At 31.6% G+C, this 18,616-nt stretch overlaps 1 protein-coding gene and 1 long non-coding RNA gene across 3 annotated transcripts in view; one reads left to right on the top strand and one right to left on the bottom strand.

The window, feature by feature from the left end:
* Positions 1 to 7,530, bottom strand: part of Asator (tau-tubulin kinase asator) — a 40,546-nt gene extending 33,016 nt beyond the window's left edge. Inside the window, 1 exon segment of the mRNA XM_090118467.1 lies at positions 7,387 to 7,530. Coding sequence (XP_089974593.1) covers positions 7,387 to 7,442 — 56 coding nt within the window. The 5' untranslated portion in view covers positions 7,443 to 7,530.
* Positions 2,846 to 3,485, top strand: LOC149895855 (uncharacterized). 2 transcript variants are annotated; one of them, XR_016458437.1, is made up of 2 exons: positions 2,846 to 3,028; positions 3,201 to 3,485. It is a non-coding gene; the product is annotated as an uncharacterized LOC149895855 (long non-coding RNA). The 2 variants fall into 2 exon arrangements; XR_016458438.1 differs by having other exon boundaries at positions 2,846 to 3,130.
* Positions 7,531 to 18,616: the final 11,086 nt, after the last annotated feature.

The raw sequence follows: 18,616 nt of genomic DNA, 5'->3' as shown, positions 1-18,616 counted from the left end.
CTTGCGCCTTACTTCAGCACGGCCAAATAATGTTGAGACTATGTAATTTTAAAATCTTCCCAAAGTCGTAAACACATCGTGATATCGACAAAACAACTGTAAACAAGCAATAATCGTGTATAAATAAACAATAAATCTTATCTATCGTGCTGACGGTACGCGGGGGGAGCGATAGCATCTTAGTCAATGTTTATGTTCTATCGATATTCGATAATTCGAATTAACTTTGTTGGCTTGTGACATGCTACTGCAGCAAACATTTGATCGCACTAGTGTCGCAAAAAAAAGAGCGTGTGTGCGGAGCACAGGTGTCAGAAGTGAAACTTCTTTGATACCAACCTCGTCGCCTCCATGACGTGACGGTATTGCCATTACCGACCTTGCAATTTCACTATATCCTTACTAATATAATAAAGTTTTTTTTTATAAATAATCCAGTAATTGTGGAAAGTCTTATTAGAAAACTCAACATTTATACATTTTTAGTGGATTTATAGTAAAAGTATGTCAAATAATAATCAAGGCACTGGAAACTCAACACTTGAGGTATATTATACTAATCTGACAACAGTTTAAAGAATATTAACTTACAACAATATAAACATACAACAATTGCAAATAATAAATTGCTAGAAGATAATAAATTGACAGTTCCAAGAATTCTCTGGTCAATAAACGTCCAATCAAACCAATTGATATGAGAGACTATACAGTATACACATTTGTATTCATAGTTATATTGTAAAAGTCTTATTCTGTATATGAACTAGATGTGTCCTGCAGTTTTACCCACATTGCTCGGCCCATAGTAGTTTAAGTGTAATTGTTAATGATATTTGGTTTCTCTAATTGGATACTAAAATTGGAAAAACTATAGATAGAAACAGATACTCAGGCGGAGACAGGGCGAACAGCTAGTATGTAGAATCATTAACAAGTGAGTTCATCACTAGTTGATACATAGACTAGAGTAGATAATTTTTGAAACAAAAAAAAATCGCAGTCGGATGAAACCCATTAGAAAAGGAGGGGAATATGATAAAAATGTAAGGAAAAATAAATTACGGTCAATCCGAGTTCGGGAAGCGGGAGGGGGGAGCTTTTAAGAGAAAAAAATGGTTTCTCTCGATTTCCGACAAAACTATAAGTCCTATAGAAAAAAGTTCAATGGCAAAAGTGTAGGTAATTAAAAGTTCTACAACTTTTGTATTCACAATTTTTTCACATAACCTAAAAATTTAGGTGAAAAATTCAAAAAACCAAGTTTTTGGTCTTTTATTTCTATCTACTTCAAAATTTATTTTTTTTTGTACGAAATTTGGTGGAAACTTACTTCATTATGTCCCAAATACACTGTAATTTATTTGATTGAAAATATTTATTTTTTCGCCTTATTTTGAATTAATACCAAAAAAACAACCTAATTTTCAATCGAAAAGTCACCCGTCAAAATATCAGCTTTTTTCAAAAACTTGGGGTGCCTTTTATTCATTGAAATCTCTACTTTCATATGGTGTAAAAAAAATAAACACCACCATAGTAAATGTTCTCAGGAAATGCATACAAACAGTCTGAAAATTAGCTTTTACTAAATCAGGCACACTTCTCGAACTACCTGAAATGTTTTTATCGACATCATTTTGCTTTTGAATATGCTGTAAAATATTAAACTTAGAACAGATAATTATTTTTCTTTTGAAATATTACCGAAAAGCCGATACAAGAGAAGATATAGAGTTCAAGAAGTGTGCCTGATTTAGTAAAAGCTCATTATCACACTGTTTGTATGCATTTCCTGAGAACATTTACTATAGTGGTGTTTATTTTTTTTTACACCATATGAAAGTAGAGATTTCAATAAATAAAAGGCACCCCAAGTTTTTGAAAAAAACTAATATTTTGACGGGTGACTTTTCGATTGAAAATTAGGTTGTTTTTTTGGTATTAATTCAAAATAAGGCGAAAAAATAAATATTTTCAATCAAATAAATTACAGTGTATTTGGGACATAATAAAGTAAGTTTCCACCAAATTTTGTAGAAAAAAAATAAATTTTGAAGTAGATAGAAATAAAAGACCAAAAACTTGGTTTTTTGAATTTTTCACCTAAATTTTTAGGTTATGTGAAAAAATTGTGAATCCAAAGTTGTAGAACTTTTAATTACCTACAACTTTGCCATTGAACTTTTTTTTATAGGACTTGTAGTTTTGTCGGAAATCGAGAGAAACTATTTTTTTCTCTTAAAAGCTCCCCCCTCCCGCTTCCCGAACTCGGATTGACCGTAATTTATTTTTCCTTACATTTTTATCATATTCCCCTCCTTTTCTAATGGGTTTCATCCGACTGCGATTTTTTTTATCTTTTCATTATTTTCAAAGGCTTCTACCCCAGTCTAACACCCCCTCTACACTACTCGCGAAGTTGAACGAGGTTAGACGAATAGAATAATGTAGAGAGGCACTTCGGCTTACTTCGTCCAACTTTACCTCGCCTCGGCCGACTTCCGTTTGTTGTCGGTTTTTGCGCCCGAGTCAAAGGGCACGAAGTTACCTGAAGTTCGTTCTGAATATAAATGTATGCGCTCTCGCGAAGTTGAACGAGTGTGTAGTGTAGCACCGCGGACTTCGGCCGAGTACTTCGCCGAGGAACTTCGCGAGTAGTGTAGAGGAGGCATAACAATGATTTGTAAAAACTGTTTTCCGCACCAGTAGTAAATAATTTTCAATTTTGAATTTTGAATTTTTGAATTTTGACTATTCAAAGTGCTTCCTAAGCAAGTGTAGTTGAATAAATAAATATTTGGGTTAGTTAGTTAGTCTCTTATGTTACAGTTACTGTTATATAGAGTTTGGCTAACGAAAGATGAGACTGGCTTTTTATTTCGAAAATTTATATGGCAACACTTATAATTACGTAATTGTCATTAAAACCTGAGTTGTTGATGTGTCAAAGTGAAAATTATTTCCGCGATTTTAGTGATTTCTAATTGAAAACGAGACGAAAACATTGAAATGCGACTTAAAAAAGGTTCTTTTTACTATGATTAGTAAATTTGAAAAGAAACAAGTTGAAAGAGATGTAGTTTTCAAGGAAAAACAAGAGTGTTTACGTGAAATATCTCAATGCATTGTTAAGTGTGACTTTGATATTTTGATACTATTCATTTTGATTGCATTGTTTAATATTTATTATTTTGCAGGTAACATGGATGATACCAATAGTCCAGTTATAAACTATTCAAGCAACAATAAAAAAAATTGAATGATCTGTTTCGTTCAAAATGTTTAAAGACACAAAATCAGTATCTTGTGGAGATTTCTTCTATGACCGGACCATGTTATTCGTGTTGAAGATAGTATAAAAAACGAGATGGAATAACTGCAGAAATGGAAGGGTTCATAATAAGAGTCAGAGATAATGATAGTGATTCTTACTATTCACTCGCGGTTGAATTTTTAGATTGATTAAACAAACTTTAATTGTATTTTTATTGTGTTTTTTCTTGCTTTCATTCGGTGTTCTTTTTTGTCTATCTGTATCACTTAACTGTACTACGTATATTACATAAAACAATATTATAAAGATGAAGAGTTTGTTGTTTTTTTTTGCTCGTAAGGGAAAATCTATACTAATATTATAAAGAGGAAAAGTTTGTAAGTATGTATGTATGTATGTATGTATGTATGGTTTTCACGCATAAACTACTGGACCGATTTCAAAAATTCTTTCACCATTAGAAAGCTGCATCTTTACTGAGCAACATAGGCTATATTGCATTTTCAAAAAAATTAGAGATCCTTACCAAAAATGCAATAATGTAACCCAAGGTGTAAAAAAATCCTCAATAAAACTTCTGTCATCGCGTGCGCTGCGGAATCTATTAAAGATAGAACAAAAAAATGTTCTACGGTATTATAGAATGGATCGATATCTACAAGAAAGTCCGCGATTTCATATGTCCATCTTCATTAGTTATGTTACTACAACAACTTTTTTACGTTTTCAAAGTAAATAGAAGTGCCGACAGTAATCAAACCATGTTATCCATACACATTACACATATATTAATCCTTATCCCATTAAATGATGTTTTATTATAGACAATACCAGCAAAATACTTTTTAAATGAAAAGAATTGGATATTCCATTCAAAAGATATAACGAATTTTTAAAAGTGTCAATCTACAGAAAATAGTAGGTATACTGTTCGAGCAGGCCGTAGTGCGGGGGTCACGGAGGAATTCTACCAATATGTGTCTTGACGGAACACAGTGGGGTTTTGGTCGGTAGGAATCCGACATAACCCACGGCCCCTCCCCCGGAGGCCGTGGGTATCTATGAAAGATTTCCCCACTAAAACAAAAAAAAAAGGCCGTAGTGCGGGACGGGGTAAAGGTGATTTTCATGTGATTAAAAATTAAACCTATAGTCCGACCTATAGTAGACTTTTCACTGTAACGATATCGCTATCTATGCGGGTGAAACCGCAGGGCATTGCTAGTAATAAATAAAAGTATTAAAACTATATTTCCAACTATAACCTAAGTTGCCATATGTTGATTTTTTGAATTTGCCGCCTTTTTCCAGTCTCATCTTTCGTTAGCCAGACAATACATCTCCAGAAAAGATTAACCAGTTTCTGTTATTATTGTGTATATTCCATACATTTGATAATAAGTGGTAAACTTTCTAGGGTGTTCTGGCAGACCAAAGATTTTGTAGGTCCGCTAATAATACTTAAAACAATAGTAATATAATATATTAAGTAATATTATAGCTTAAGCCTTAATGCATCAGCCCCCCTAGTCAAGTGGCTTTCTGTTAGCGTAGCGTTCAATAGAATAGACTACGAATGTATGAGATTGACGTAACCTGTAGATACGTTTATCTACAGCCTACGTCAATCTCATACATTCGTAGTCTATTCGATTGAACGCTACGCTAACAGAAAGCCACTTGACTAGGGGGGCTGGTATCATATTATCTTATAAATTCTTATACAATAGCGAGTGTGGCAATTGGCATCTGATCTCAATAAAAAAGTGTTTAAATTATAAATTTATATAACCATTGATAGAAAAGAATATTCTTTTCTTCTTACTGAAAATACTAAATTTTTCTTCTTACTGAAAATACTAAATGTGTTGCAAAGCGTAAAACTCGAGAACCACTCAATCAATTCATGTTTTTAATATTCTTTTTAAAGCAAAAGTAAGGTTGCATAGAAAAAGAAACAGTAAAGGGGGAAGCTTTTTTAATTGGAAAGTATGTTGCTTATCGAATCACTACACACTATAGAGCAAAGTCGTTTTCTCTGAACCCATGTATGCTTATTTCTTTATAAAATTTTATAATTATTTATTAATTTTTTTTGCATAAATTAACTGAACAAATATAATAAAATAAATTATAATTTTCAGATTACCTACCTCAGACCCTCTAAGCTCAGACCAATAAAATTTTTCTATAATGGTGTGAAATTATATTTCTTTTGGTGTTATTAATTTGTTGAATCGTTAATCGTGATTATTTCGCACTACGTGATTTGTACCACAAATTGAAATAATGTTCCAATTATTACGTGTAACGGTGTGTAGATCAATAAAATTATTGAATATAACTATTTGTAAGTATATTGCTATGTTTTTAATTAATAAAATAATATAAATAATACTCTATATCGCGAATTATTGGTAATATAGTTTCGTGCATACTGTAACCCAATTTATCGACCATAATATTATTTCCCAATAGATTTTTCTGCAATCGTCGGAAAATAAAAATATCTTCAATACTAAATAGGAAAATTGTGGGCCACGTTAGAAAGAGAAAAAACATAAAAACCGACCGAATTTTCAACACTATGACATTATGCACTGCGCTTGTATTACGTCACTTTCTAACATGACCGGGTTATACGCGAGCGAGATGGCCATAGCCCGTCCTATCCCACCCACATCCAATCGATTTTTAGTAATTCACAGTGAAAATTCTCGATAAAACAATATAAAATTACGCAGTTAATTAAAAAGCGTGATTTATGAACACGCTAATGGACAGCGAGCGAAAAGAAAATACAAAACTCACCGAGAAAATTGAGTTAGTCGGTCGCTCCGTGAATAAATTTAGATACGTTGAAATCTCACTCAAAATACACTGCACTAGAAATCAACTCCGCTAATTTTTATTGTCTTACGCTTGAGAGCACTCGCACTGTGTTAATGGCGTGTTTTACCTCTGAATGCGACATATTATTCGCATTTTTCGCGATTTTTGCACGGGAGACACATCGATCGGGAAACCATGACAGATATTTTCACTATTGTGAAGTTGGCTGCGTTCGCTCAGCTGACGGAACCTGATTTTTCGTTATGTCAAGTGAAGTTTGTATGATAAAGGGTAACGACCTTAGCGGATCACTTTTTCTTGATACTTTTTTTTGTTGATAAAAGATTAGGTAAGTAACGTTACTTTCTTTTTCACAGAATTGATTTATTTAGCATTTTATGCCGTAAAGTAAAATGTTTATAAACTAAATAATATTTTCTTTCATGTAGAATAGACTTAGGTATTTGCCTTTAACTATTTCTCAAGCGTATTTTTAAATTGTGGTACCTATTTGATGATCGATTATGAAATAAAAAGTAGAAAATATATAACACTAAAAGTCTAGAAAATGGTATTTCCATGTTCTGCATCGATTACTGTATTGAAAATTAATAAACCTTTGCCCCTACGAGGCTACGATACGCTTTTGCCATGATAATAGTTTCTACCCCTTATAACGTAGCCGAGTTTGATGGAGGGTGAATAACACCCATTGTACCTAATGTAGTTGTGCATTTTTGTGCATTAGCATTGAATATTTTGATTGTATACTTATTATTAATTATTAATCATAAATTAATGAAAAAATTAAAATTTTAATAGGTACTTATATTAGCAATTTTCATTTATGAAATAGAGGCTATTTTTATGCTTATGAACTATAATAATTAACAAAAAATATTTTGGTTGATAAGAATATGGAAGTAGGTACCTACTTACTAATATAAAATGCGTGTAATAAAAATTAATTTGTAGCTACCTTCAAGCTGATTATGTCTGTGATCACCATAATGTGATCACATTATATAACGCCATCTATCGGAATTTGTAAATTTTGGACTGATTCAAATCACAATTCAATAATTAATGATCTTCCCGTGGAATTTCTAAAAGACCACGGAGCTAGTAAAAAAAAATAGTCCACAGATAATAATATTATATTTAATTATGAGTGAATTTTTACACATTCCTAGCTACACATACTCGCACGTTACCTAATGGTGGAAAAGCACAAATTAATGTATTAAATAATCTAAAGTTCTAAACAAATTACTTACCATGGTATAGAGTGGGCCCAGTCTAGCTGGACCCTTCGCGGTGCCACTAGCGACATCTCTTTCTTTCCCTCAGCCACTATAGGTATATATGTATAGCTATCTCTTTTCAATAACTGAACAATTCGATTTACTAATAATAAATTGTATTGGCAGTTTTATACATTTGTTTATTTATATACAAAAACGATGTATAGCTTATGAAAAAGGACATAATAAATTTTGAGTTGTATTTGATTTTATTTCTAGAGTATTTTTGAGCAAGTAGAAATTTTCGATATTAGAAAATACTTCATTTAATAATTTATTTATTTCGTAAGTGAAATAAATATAAGGGACTTTTTGATGTTCTCTACTTTAGAAGATATTGGTTGTTGATTTCCACCTGAAACAAAATAAAAATAGGTAAGTACTCACTTAATAATTGTTAGTTAATAATTAATATGTGTAGTGTAATGAACATTGCAATAATATACACAGATTGGAAATTCAAACTTATAAAATAGGTACTAATTTATCTTAAAAACAAAAGCCTATGTAAGTAACGCTTTCACGGTTTAAATTATCAGATAGTCTAGACCTTGGTCTAGACTCTAGACCATTGAGGTATTATTATGGAGAGGACACCACGAACAAAATCTGTGCAACAAGCGCGGCGGCGCGGCGCGGGCCGGCTAGTGAGTCATACACTTTGTAGATATTTTGCCTCTTATTACTTATAAATTAAAACCAATCAATGTAACAAATAAATATTGTTTATCTTATTAAAAAATATTTATAACTCGTGTTACAAATAGGGTAGTAGCGATGTCCTCTCTAGTACGTAGTACATAATTGAGTATTTGAATTAATTTTTTTTTTGTGATAAATGGAAAGATTATATATTAGTTTTATAACAAAACTGTTTTTATTTTTATTTTTTTTGCAATAATTCAAAAGTTATTTCAAAATAAAAATTAGTCTTTGAATCCAGTACCGAAGACACGCCGACAACTCCCGAAGCGTCACCCGAGCGCGTGTGACGTCATAATGTTAGTTTTCACTCATTGCAGTTGATAGAAAATTAAATATACATAGTTTGAAAAACTATAAACAGGATAAAAAGATAAATTCATGAAATTATTGTATTGTTACCGGGTTTTTATAAGTATACAAAATTTAAATTAAATCCGTCGGTTTATAGTGGGTCTAAATCGAATCGAAAGGAGAATTGGTTACATACAAACATATGTTTTAAGCTGATCCTGGCGATCCTTATCAGGATAAATTTATGATATTATTGTATTGTCATCAGACCTTGATAAGTGTTCAAAATTTGAACAAAATCCGTCGGTTTTAAGTGGGTCAAAATCGAGTCGAAACTTCGAAAGGAGTCGGTTACATACAAACATACAGGTGAAGCTAATAAAAGCGTGTTAATAATAAATACAGTGTTTTGATCTATTTAATTTTGTTGTCATTATTAAATTACATATTAATTATATTAATTGTTAATTATATTATTTAAATTTATATTAAAAATGGCGAACCTCAAAAGTTATCGTTTTTTACCATTATGTACGAATACTACAAAGGCAACTCCTGACAAAAATCGGTGATCATAAATATATCAACATCAAGAATATTATTCGTAACTAACTAACTAATTCGGGACCAACTAACAAATCGTATGTAAACGCTATGTACTGCAGTTAATAATAGCTATAACATTATGACGTCACAACTGTGGTGAACAGTCATGGCGCGTTTTTAGTCACGTGATTCTAACTTAAATTTCATCAATTTTTAATTGCTTATAATTAACGGAAAAAAAAATTTTTGTAAGTTATTTGCATTAAATATCAATATTATTAATAATAAAGTTTCAAAATACATAAAAAAAATCAATAATTTTTTTTTATTCAAATACTCAATTAGTAACTCAATGGTCTAGACCGATTGGTAGTTTTCTTTAAATTTTCAAAATAGTTAAGCAACTTTTACCCGCGGCTTTAATCGCGATTTTGCTTATAGTATTATAGTGGTTTTCATTATATCACATTTAAATCGGAAATCATGTTATTTATAAATATGTATGATTGAATATACAAACGAGAGGCGTGCAAAATTCACTGATTTTCTTTTAATCCGTAGTTTCTAAAAATAGCTGTTAAAGAATGCTCTGCGTGTTTTGTTTACAACAACGCTTATAGCTCAGTTACTAAATAAATGTTATTTATTGCCTGTCTGTCAGTTAATAGCTGATATTAACTTTTGATTCTTTACAGGTCTAAGGTAATTTTAAACCCGCGTTGATTTTAACCCGGGTTTAAAATATCTTAGAATAACCGCGGTTATCGATTCTTAGCATACGAATTGTACAATTTTGTTATCTATGAATGTTTATAGATATTGATTATGTAAATTATCAAAGACTATGTTTAAATCACAATTCACAGTCTATTTATAATTTTTTAACGAACTGTTTTAATTTCAATTTCAAATACATAATATGCCTTCACGTAATGGTTAGGGAGCCAGGTGCAAATTTGGTTAACTATTTCCTCTCAAGAGATAATTCGTCAGACGCATGAGAGTATAGTATTATAAAGCCTCGTGAACGTCAGCTGGCGCTCGGTTGGGGGGTGAGCCTCCCACGCACATAGGAAAAAAAATACATTCATTCATTCATTTCCTCTCAGCTAAAAATTTGTCAAATTGTAGCTAACCCAATATCTCAACGAAAAAAAATAGTCAGCTGGTTACAACATGGTGTATTATACGTCAGCTGGTGTCTCGAACATGAAAGTTAAATTTAAAGAAAAATTTATTTTCCGTTATTTCCTCTCAAACAAAAATTTACCTGATGATAGCTTATATGTAACTGTGGATAAATATATATGTCAGCTGGCTGTATCTTGGTGGAAAAACCGTCAGCTGATACGGGAGGCTACAACCGCTCTTCCCCCCAACCGAGCTCCAGCTGACGTTCACGAGGCTTCATAATACTATACTTTGATGCATTTTACTAATTACCGCTTGAGAGGAACTTGGTCATAAAATCTGCTGCTGGCTCCCGGACCATAACGCCATCTATAGTTTCTTCTAGAAGCGATGAAAATAAAAAAAATTCAGTACAAAAATTTATCATAGACGATAAGACGTAATATGTTAGCAGTTAGATACTTAGAAGCTTTTAATTTAGTATGCTTTGTATTTTTTTATATTTAAAATTCCATGAATTCTTGATACTTTGGTTTGATACGTACGCAGTGTCATCTAGTTCCAAATTTAGAAAAATATCTACCACGGATATTACCTACGGTCTATTAACACAGATAATATAATATTAGACTAGTAAATTATATTATCTATGGTATTATAATATTTGTCTGTGGTAGAAACGCCGCGGTTAAAATATTATTTGAAACTTTTGTGTAAAAGTCTTATAAGCTACATACATGCTACATATTATACAATTATCGAGATTCGAGTTGAAAAAGAAGAAGCAGCTAACCACACAGCTAACGCACTCCTAGGAGTGTCTTTTATAAAGTTGCAAATGAACCAACTTCGGTGTTATTTTGAAAACTGGAACAATATTAAACACGTAAACATATTACATAAAAAACTAAAATGTAGGTAGTTTAAAGAAAAAGGTATTGTTTTGTGCTTTCTATCAATTTTTCTAGTAGTGTATTTTGAAGCAACAAGGTAAAAGTTCATCCTTAAATTTTGTTCTTATCTATACTTCTATATTAATATTATAAAGAGGAAAGGTTTGTAGGTATGTATGTATGGTTTTCACGCATAAACTACTGGACCGATTTTGATGAAATTTGGCACAGATAATCTTTAGACCCTGAGAAAGAACAAAGGCTACCTTTTATTGCGAAATATGTACCACGGGCGAAGCCGGGGCGGACCGCTAGTAATTGATAAGGTCAATAAACTTCTAAACATTTAAATGTTCAATACATCTGATGCGCTCGTTTCTCGGTAGCGCCATAAAACCGACATTAATCGTAATAATATTATAAGCAAATGTATCGAGATCAAAGAAGTACCTCACGTTCTTTGCTGAATTTTCTTTTACGTAAATAAATATTATATTAATATGATGCTGCGCCGCGCGGTTTCACTCGCGGGCAAAGAAATTCCCATAGCTTACATCACAATTCACAGCACATCTCAGTTAGATATCAGTAGAATCTGTTGTGATTACCAAATCCAAACATCGGATAAAACGATACGTTCAAACTAAACTATACAAATACACCCACGATTCTATTAAAATAAATAAATCAGGTTTGCAAGGAAATACCTAAGTATACCTATGTGTTTTGCATTTATGAATTTTTGACTGTGCAAAAAAGACGTTATTTTATTGTCGAGTGCATGTACCCATATATTTTTTAGTAGCGTAAACGTTTTGACTTTTGATGGATTTAGCTTGAAAGATATCGTTAAATTTATTGTGATACCTACTGATTGCGATACTGGCAATACAACAACAAAAAAAAAGAAAGAAGATTTTGGCGCCAATTTTTTCAATGTGCATATTTTTTTTTCAACGACAACTCGTACATAATTCATGTGCATTCAATTAAATTTTTTTATTCTAGTATTACAAACAGGCACTTCGATTTCATTTATTTGTAGTGTGAAGTGTGAACATCGCTCAAACGTAACGACAGAGTTTTGCACTCAGCGTGAGTATACATTACAATGAAAATAAACTATTTTGTAACGCCAGTGTTTCTCAAACTTTTATGGTGTAAAATAATGTTACACGCACAGTAATAACGTTTTTAATCTATTATGTATAAAGTAATGCAAGTTTTTAGTACAGACAGAGATAAGTTGTTATGTTACTACATAGTATATACGTCGAATCACGCGTGGTAGGGACAAGAAAAAGATGGCGCGTAACGGTAAAATGTCACGCGTAACGAAAAAATGTTACACTAAATTTTTTTCCAACCCCGATAAAGAAGTTTCACTTCAATAAATTAAGAAAATAATTAAAATAGAGTAAAAGATGATATATGCTAAAATGGTTGATCAGATCGCATCGGGATGTTTGGCAAAGATATTATAGATTGGTTATTCTAGCACTAAAAATTTAACTATTTTAAGTAAACGAGACGAAAGACGAGATTTATTAATTTAAAAGTATATTAAATACCTAATCCATACTAATATTATAAATGCGAAAGTAACTCTGTCTGTCTGTCTGTTACTCAATCACGCCTTAACTACTGAACCAATTTGCATGAAATTTGGTATACATATAGATATTTTGATACCCGAGAAAGGACATAGGATAGGTTTTATCCTGGAAATCCTACGGGAAAGGGTTTTTCCTTGAAAACGCGGGCGAAGCCGCGGGCAGAAAGCTAGTATATTATAGGTAATTGTGTTAATATTTATTGTAAATTAGACTTATACAATATACCGGCAAGAAAATTAAGTTTAAAACCGATGTCCGTGCATATGCATTAAAAACTAAAAGGTTTACAAAAATTTACATATTAGGAATCTTCATAAAAGTGTTGTACTTAACATGTACTTAATAAAAATTCTTAGTTCCTTTTTCCATAAAAGAGCTTTGGTTATGAAGTACATATTATCGTAAGATGCATACTATTAGATGAAAAGTTTCATTAATAAATTTCAAGTACTTTGTTAAGAAAAGGTAATAAACATTCATCAATCACGCATCAAACTAATTATTATAAATATTTTACTATCCAATACAACTTCAAAACTTTGAGAATTAAATGCGAAACACTCGCGCCTTTTTGGAATGCCGCCAAATGTCAAAAGTGGACGTTCGGATACTCGCACCGGCTTATGTAATTCATAGCATCAAGTATAATGGCCATTTAGATAAATACGAGTGCTTTAGATTATTGGATTATATGTTAAATTATGATGCAGAGGCTTCCTTGTTAATGTAGTGACTGATATTTTCATTGAAGGTCGTTTGTGTAGAAAATATGTATGTATATGCAAAAGAAAAAATGCCAGTTTATTTCGTATGTCCAGAATACGTATTATTACTGTCTCCTTTATTTCTTTCAACCCATGATTAAGGTCTGCTTTTGGATTTAATTCTCATATTTTAATTTATTTAAGTTTTCAGAAATATTGTGTACTTAAATCTTTATAATGTTTCTCTATTTATTTTTCTTTTTTATCCATGGCAATAACAATCTCGACTTCAATAGGTGCGAAATATTTGTAAGCGAATCTATAAATAAAACTTAAAAATAACTTGCAGTGCACGTGAAGTCTTCCGCATAAATATACAACAAAGACTAGGGTTTGCGGAATTTTGTTTTGATTAAAATATATTATCTGTTTGAATAAAACGCTATTTTGACGCCTACGCTGCTTCGTAGGACCTAGAGAAATCACGTGAACTATAATATATTTTAGCCTTATTTTGTTGTTTGATTTTTATTTATGGCAATGAAAATTGCATTTTAGTAATAAGCCCACATTTTTCTAAAAGTATATGCGTACTTATTAAAATTTATATTTTTATATTTCTTGCATTTTTTATTTCTATTATAACATTACAATTTACATCTTTAGAAAATTAGTTGGGTTAATGCTATATAAGATAATATCATCACCACTGCCTTTCAAATAATATAAATGCGACGGTAACTGTGTCTATTTGTACCGCTTTATCGCCTAATCCACTGAACCGATTTTGATTATAATAATAATAATATGTTAAACAAGATTTCCCGCAGAGATTTAGAGAGAAAAGCCCGCATAGTTCCCGTTCCGATGGGCTTTCCGGTAAAATCATAAAAGGTAGCCTATGTCTTATTCTGGGTCTTCAACTACCTACATACCAAACTTCATTGTAGAGTCCTATAGGATTAGGATTTTTTCATAAGAAAATTAGTACTATAAACATAGAGATAGTATGTACTTAGTATATATTATCTCGATGACTATAAACTATAAAGTTCAGCAGCAGATGCAGCAGCGTGAGCGTGAGAGTAGAAATGTGTCGTGGTTATCAAAATGAACAATGATGATTTACTTCTAATTTTGAGGAAAACCCAATTCAAGTGCTTCTATTATCTATTTAGATACTATTATTATGACAAAGATGATATTTTTGTTTAATCAAACTTATTTCTAGATATCAGAAACTACTGGTTCGAATTGAATAAACTCCCTATTGCAATGTTCATTTAGGTTCAGTCAGGTTTTAAGTTGAATATAAATTATCATCATACGATAAGATGTGGACCAGCAATGAAAATTGTTGAAAATACGCGAAAAAAATATTAATTTTTAGAGCGAACAAACTTGTATGGTTTAGCTAGTATCTGTATATTTGGCATCGTTTTAAGGGAAACAAAAATCATTACGCAGGTAAAGTTGTTGGCAACAGATAAACTGACGGCTATTTTTGTGATAAATACACGATTTCTTAAATACAACTCACATAAATACCTACACGAATATCCGTCGTTTTGACAGGGCCGGAGTCTGATGCAGCATTTCCTACGTTTTACAGATAGTATAATACTATAGGTTTGTATAAATGATAGTAATGGAAGCAGAAGGTAAATTATTGAAAAGTTTGAAAACAATTTCGAAGAAACTATAGAACCGATCTTGATAAATGAATTGTGTGAATATTAAAGTTTCAAAATATGTATTTATAGGAGACTAGCAAACCGGGCGAACTCCTTTTCAGCACCAGAGACACCTTTTCTTTGCTATAAACCTCACGGAGCCCGAGACCTTTCCAACAAATGCAAAACCGTGGAAATCGGCTCGTGCGTTCTGGAGTTATAGCGTCAGGAAGGAAAACCCAACTTATTTTTATAAAGTAGATATACTTTGTTTCCTAATCGATATTTTCAATTATTATAAGACCAAATAACAATTTAATACTTATTTATACCGAAAGTTTGGTTATGATGATGATCAGTTACTGTTTCACTCAAGATCTACTGCGAAATAACCTGCAGATAGATTAATTACCTTTAATTGATTAGTTAAGTTTTTAGTAAATAGCTGTATAGATAATGGTAAGTACGTAAGTACCTACGGTATATTTCTGTAATCTGTAGTGTAGTATAGACAGACAGACAAGTACAAAAATAATCGTCTATTTATAGACAACTTTTTTCAAACATTAATTAATAGTTACAATTATGAATAATGGCACAAAGCTAGCATATTATACATCTGGCTTCGTTCCAAATAATACTTCAGTTCATTCACTCACTTCAGCTGAAACGAAACCTGATGTAGGTAAGTCTTTGTTTAGAAAATAGGTTAGTATTATTGTAGCATACGAAAATAACTATCTGTTTGTTTGTTACACTCATGGTCAAACCGTTGAACCGAATGTGATGAACTTTGAAATATTTTTCATTGCTTTCAAGATAGTTAAATTTTTTTGTTTGATTTTTACGATTCAAACTGCTTGCATAGGTAACTAAGTAATAAGTAATCAAAATATCAATGATATTATATTTTGTTAATACAAATAATATCATTGATATTTTGATTCGCTATCGATGTTCTTCGTGAAGACAAGGTGCAAATTTTTCTTTATAAGATAGATCATTTTTTGCTATCCCCATGTAGGTATCAAACCCAGAACCTCTTTCACGTTCCCTATTGTACCAAGGTCATATAGCAGAATAAATAAATATATCGCTATCAGAACATAAAATCATTTGCAAAATAAATTAATTGATAAATGAAAACAGACGGGGCACTGAAAGATATATTGCACAACCTTCAAGCGATCGCTTATATAAATCAGAGTTATATAAATAAAAACTATTTTTATTTATCATTGATCTTGAGCTGAAAGTATAGAATATAGAGTACTAACTTTTCGCAGGCGAAAACTATGAAAAACATCACCTGTTGTACCCGCTTTTATCGCTATTCTTCAACTTTCCGTCATTATATGCCTAGATAGTTTTTAACCTTTGGATAATAATAATTAATTTCATGTCTAAGGAAGAGCAAGATAATCTGTTTTCTTCATGCTTAAAAGGATGTCTCAACGATAGAAGAAACTGTTAACTTGTTGCTTGTAAGTATATTTGCAATGGGATGGGAGATTTTAAATGATAATTCCTTCGTAAGTAGATAAGGTTCAGGTATGAAATTAAAACACTGTCTATTTGAAGGACACTGTAGGTACTTCATTTTTATATTCAACCGTATTTAATACGATATACTAGCATACACATGATCATAATAAAATTTAAATTACTGAATAACGTATAATATGTACTACGTCTTAGAAAATATAGGTTATATTATTCCTGATGTGTTTTATCATTTTGGCGCCCCTAGCTCAGTGGCGCCTATAGCGCCCTTTGGCAATGCAGCGCTGGCCCTTTGCATTCAAGGTAGAAATGATTTTCGACGCATGTCTACGTACTACGGTCACTGTACTACGGTCGATAGTAACTATTTACTAATCTGTGGTATTTCCACGTTACTAAACAGTAAGTTATCTATACTTACTAATAAAGTTATCTATACTTACTAATATTTTTTTGTTTTTTGTTTGTTTGAACGCGCTAATCTCGGGAACTACTAGTCCGATTTGAAAAATTATTTCGGCGTTAGATAGCCCATTTATCGAGGAAGGCTATAGGCTATATATTATCATCTCGCTAAGATCAACAGGAGCGGTGCACTGCGGGTGAAACCGCCGAATACAGCTAGTATTTTATAATACCTAGCTGTGCTGTGCGGTGTGACCTGCAGACGAACCCGACGGTAAAAGAAAGTATTTCTATAGATTATACCTAATGTTGTTCTGGTACATATGCTACAACTACCTAGTATCATCAAAATTCGTTCAGTGTTTTTGTAAATGCATGATCAGATGTATGTTTGTTAGTCTCGTGTAAAAACAGTGTATCTGTAAAAAAATCGGCACAAATGGAGTATGGTTAGCTAGCTACTAGTTATTACTCTGTGGTATGGTTATTTTTAAATGACTATTATGGGAAAAATTCACTTGAATTAATAAGTAAGCTTGAGTTCGAGCTTAACGAATTTCAATTTTAGTTTAAGTTTGAGTTAAAGTGTGAGTATGACTTTGAGTTTGAGTTCGAAGCTCCCGCACTAAATCCAGGTGCAACTTCCGCGGTCGACGACACATTTGATGTGACTTCACTCGCTCCGATTTCATTGTTCTACATTCAGCATGGCCGTTGATACTCGTGACGTTAAAAACGTAAACCGGAAAACAATTGTACAGAAAATGTAATTCCGAATTCTATATTTATATGCCCATCAGAGAAATAAAGCACCATTTGAGAGCACAATTTAGGTATATTAATAAGCAAAACGACAAATTTAGTTGGATATATTATATATAGTAATAATATATTTAAGATTGTTACAATATTCATATTACCTATTATTAAAGAACCATGATTCCAATTTAACTCGTAGCGTTGACGCAATTTAGTTTCCTCCTTGTGTAGGTACACAAAACATATAAAATTTGAATTTTAATCTATAAATTAACTATATTTTATATAATAATTTATACTTACCAACTTACGAGCGTTTGCAATTTAAATTACAAATTTTCGGTCTCTCAAAATGCCACCTTCTATAATTGTCTATGAAAAAATTGTTTGAATTTAGAAGTGCACTTTTTTGTTTCTATTGGTTCGAATTTAAATCAATTTTGATTTATTTATATCGAACTATTTATGAAAGTTTTTTTGAACTCAATAAGAAATACATAAAATATTTCCTGATTTTACATAGAAGCTGTACTTAGGTATATTTATATTTTTTCGAAAGAAGTTCAACTATTCAATTATATTTACAAATACATACATACCTACCTATAGTTTCATACAAGACCCTAGCCTCTAAAAATATGAATCACAATAATAGACTTCAGACCAACAAATCATAAAATCACAAGAAACAGGTGTCCTGGAAAAGCTCGTCAAACAGGCGAGGTGTTTTGGCAATATGTCAATTACGACATTACAAGAAATCAATGATAAATATGCTCTGGCCTATTTACTATAAATACGCGGTCGATGACCTCCATCCACAGGCTAGCATGGTCCTTGTATGGGGTAGATGCATTTTATATGTATATCTCTATGTATCTCGTAAATAGCTCAACAATATTATGTTTATATGCCCTTTCAGAAGATTTTGTAATAGGCAAGTATATATGTACATCTTTACTAGTAATATAAAACTG

This window comes from Colias eurytheme, chromosome 30 (assembly GCF_061535395.1).
Source record: "Colias eurytheme isolate Ceu_HAF_F1 chromosome 30, ilColEury1 Martin Lab GWU primary, whole genome shotgun sequence".
NCBI lineage: Eukaryota > Metazoa > Arthropoda > Insecta > Lepidoptera > Pieridae > Colias > Colias eurytheme.
Note: the sequence above shows the minus strand (reverse complement) of the source record. Positions and strands in the feature narration are given on the sequence as shown.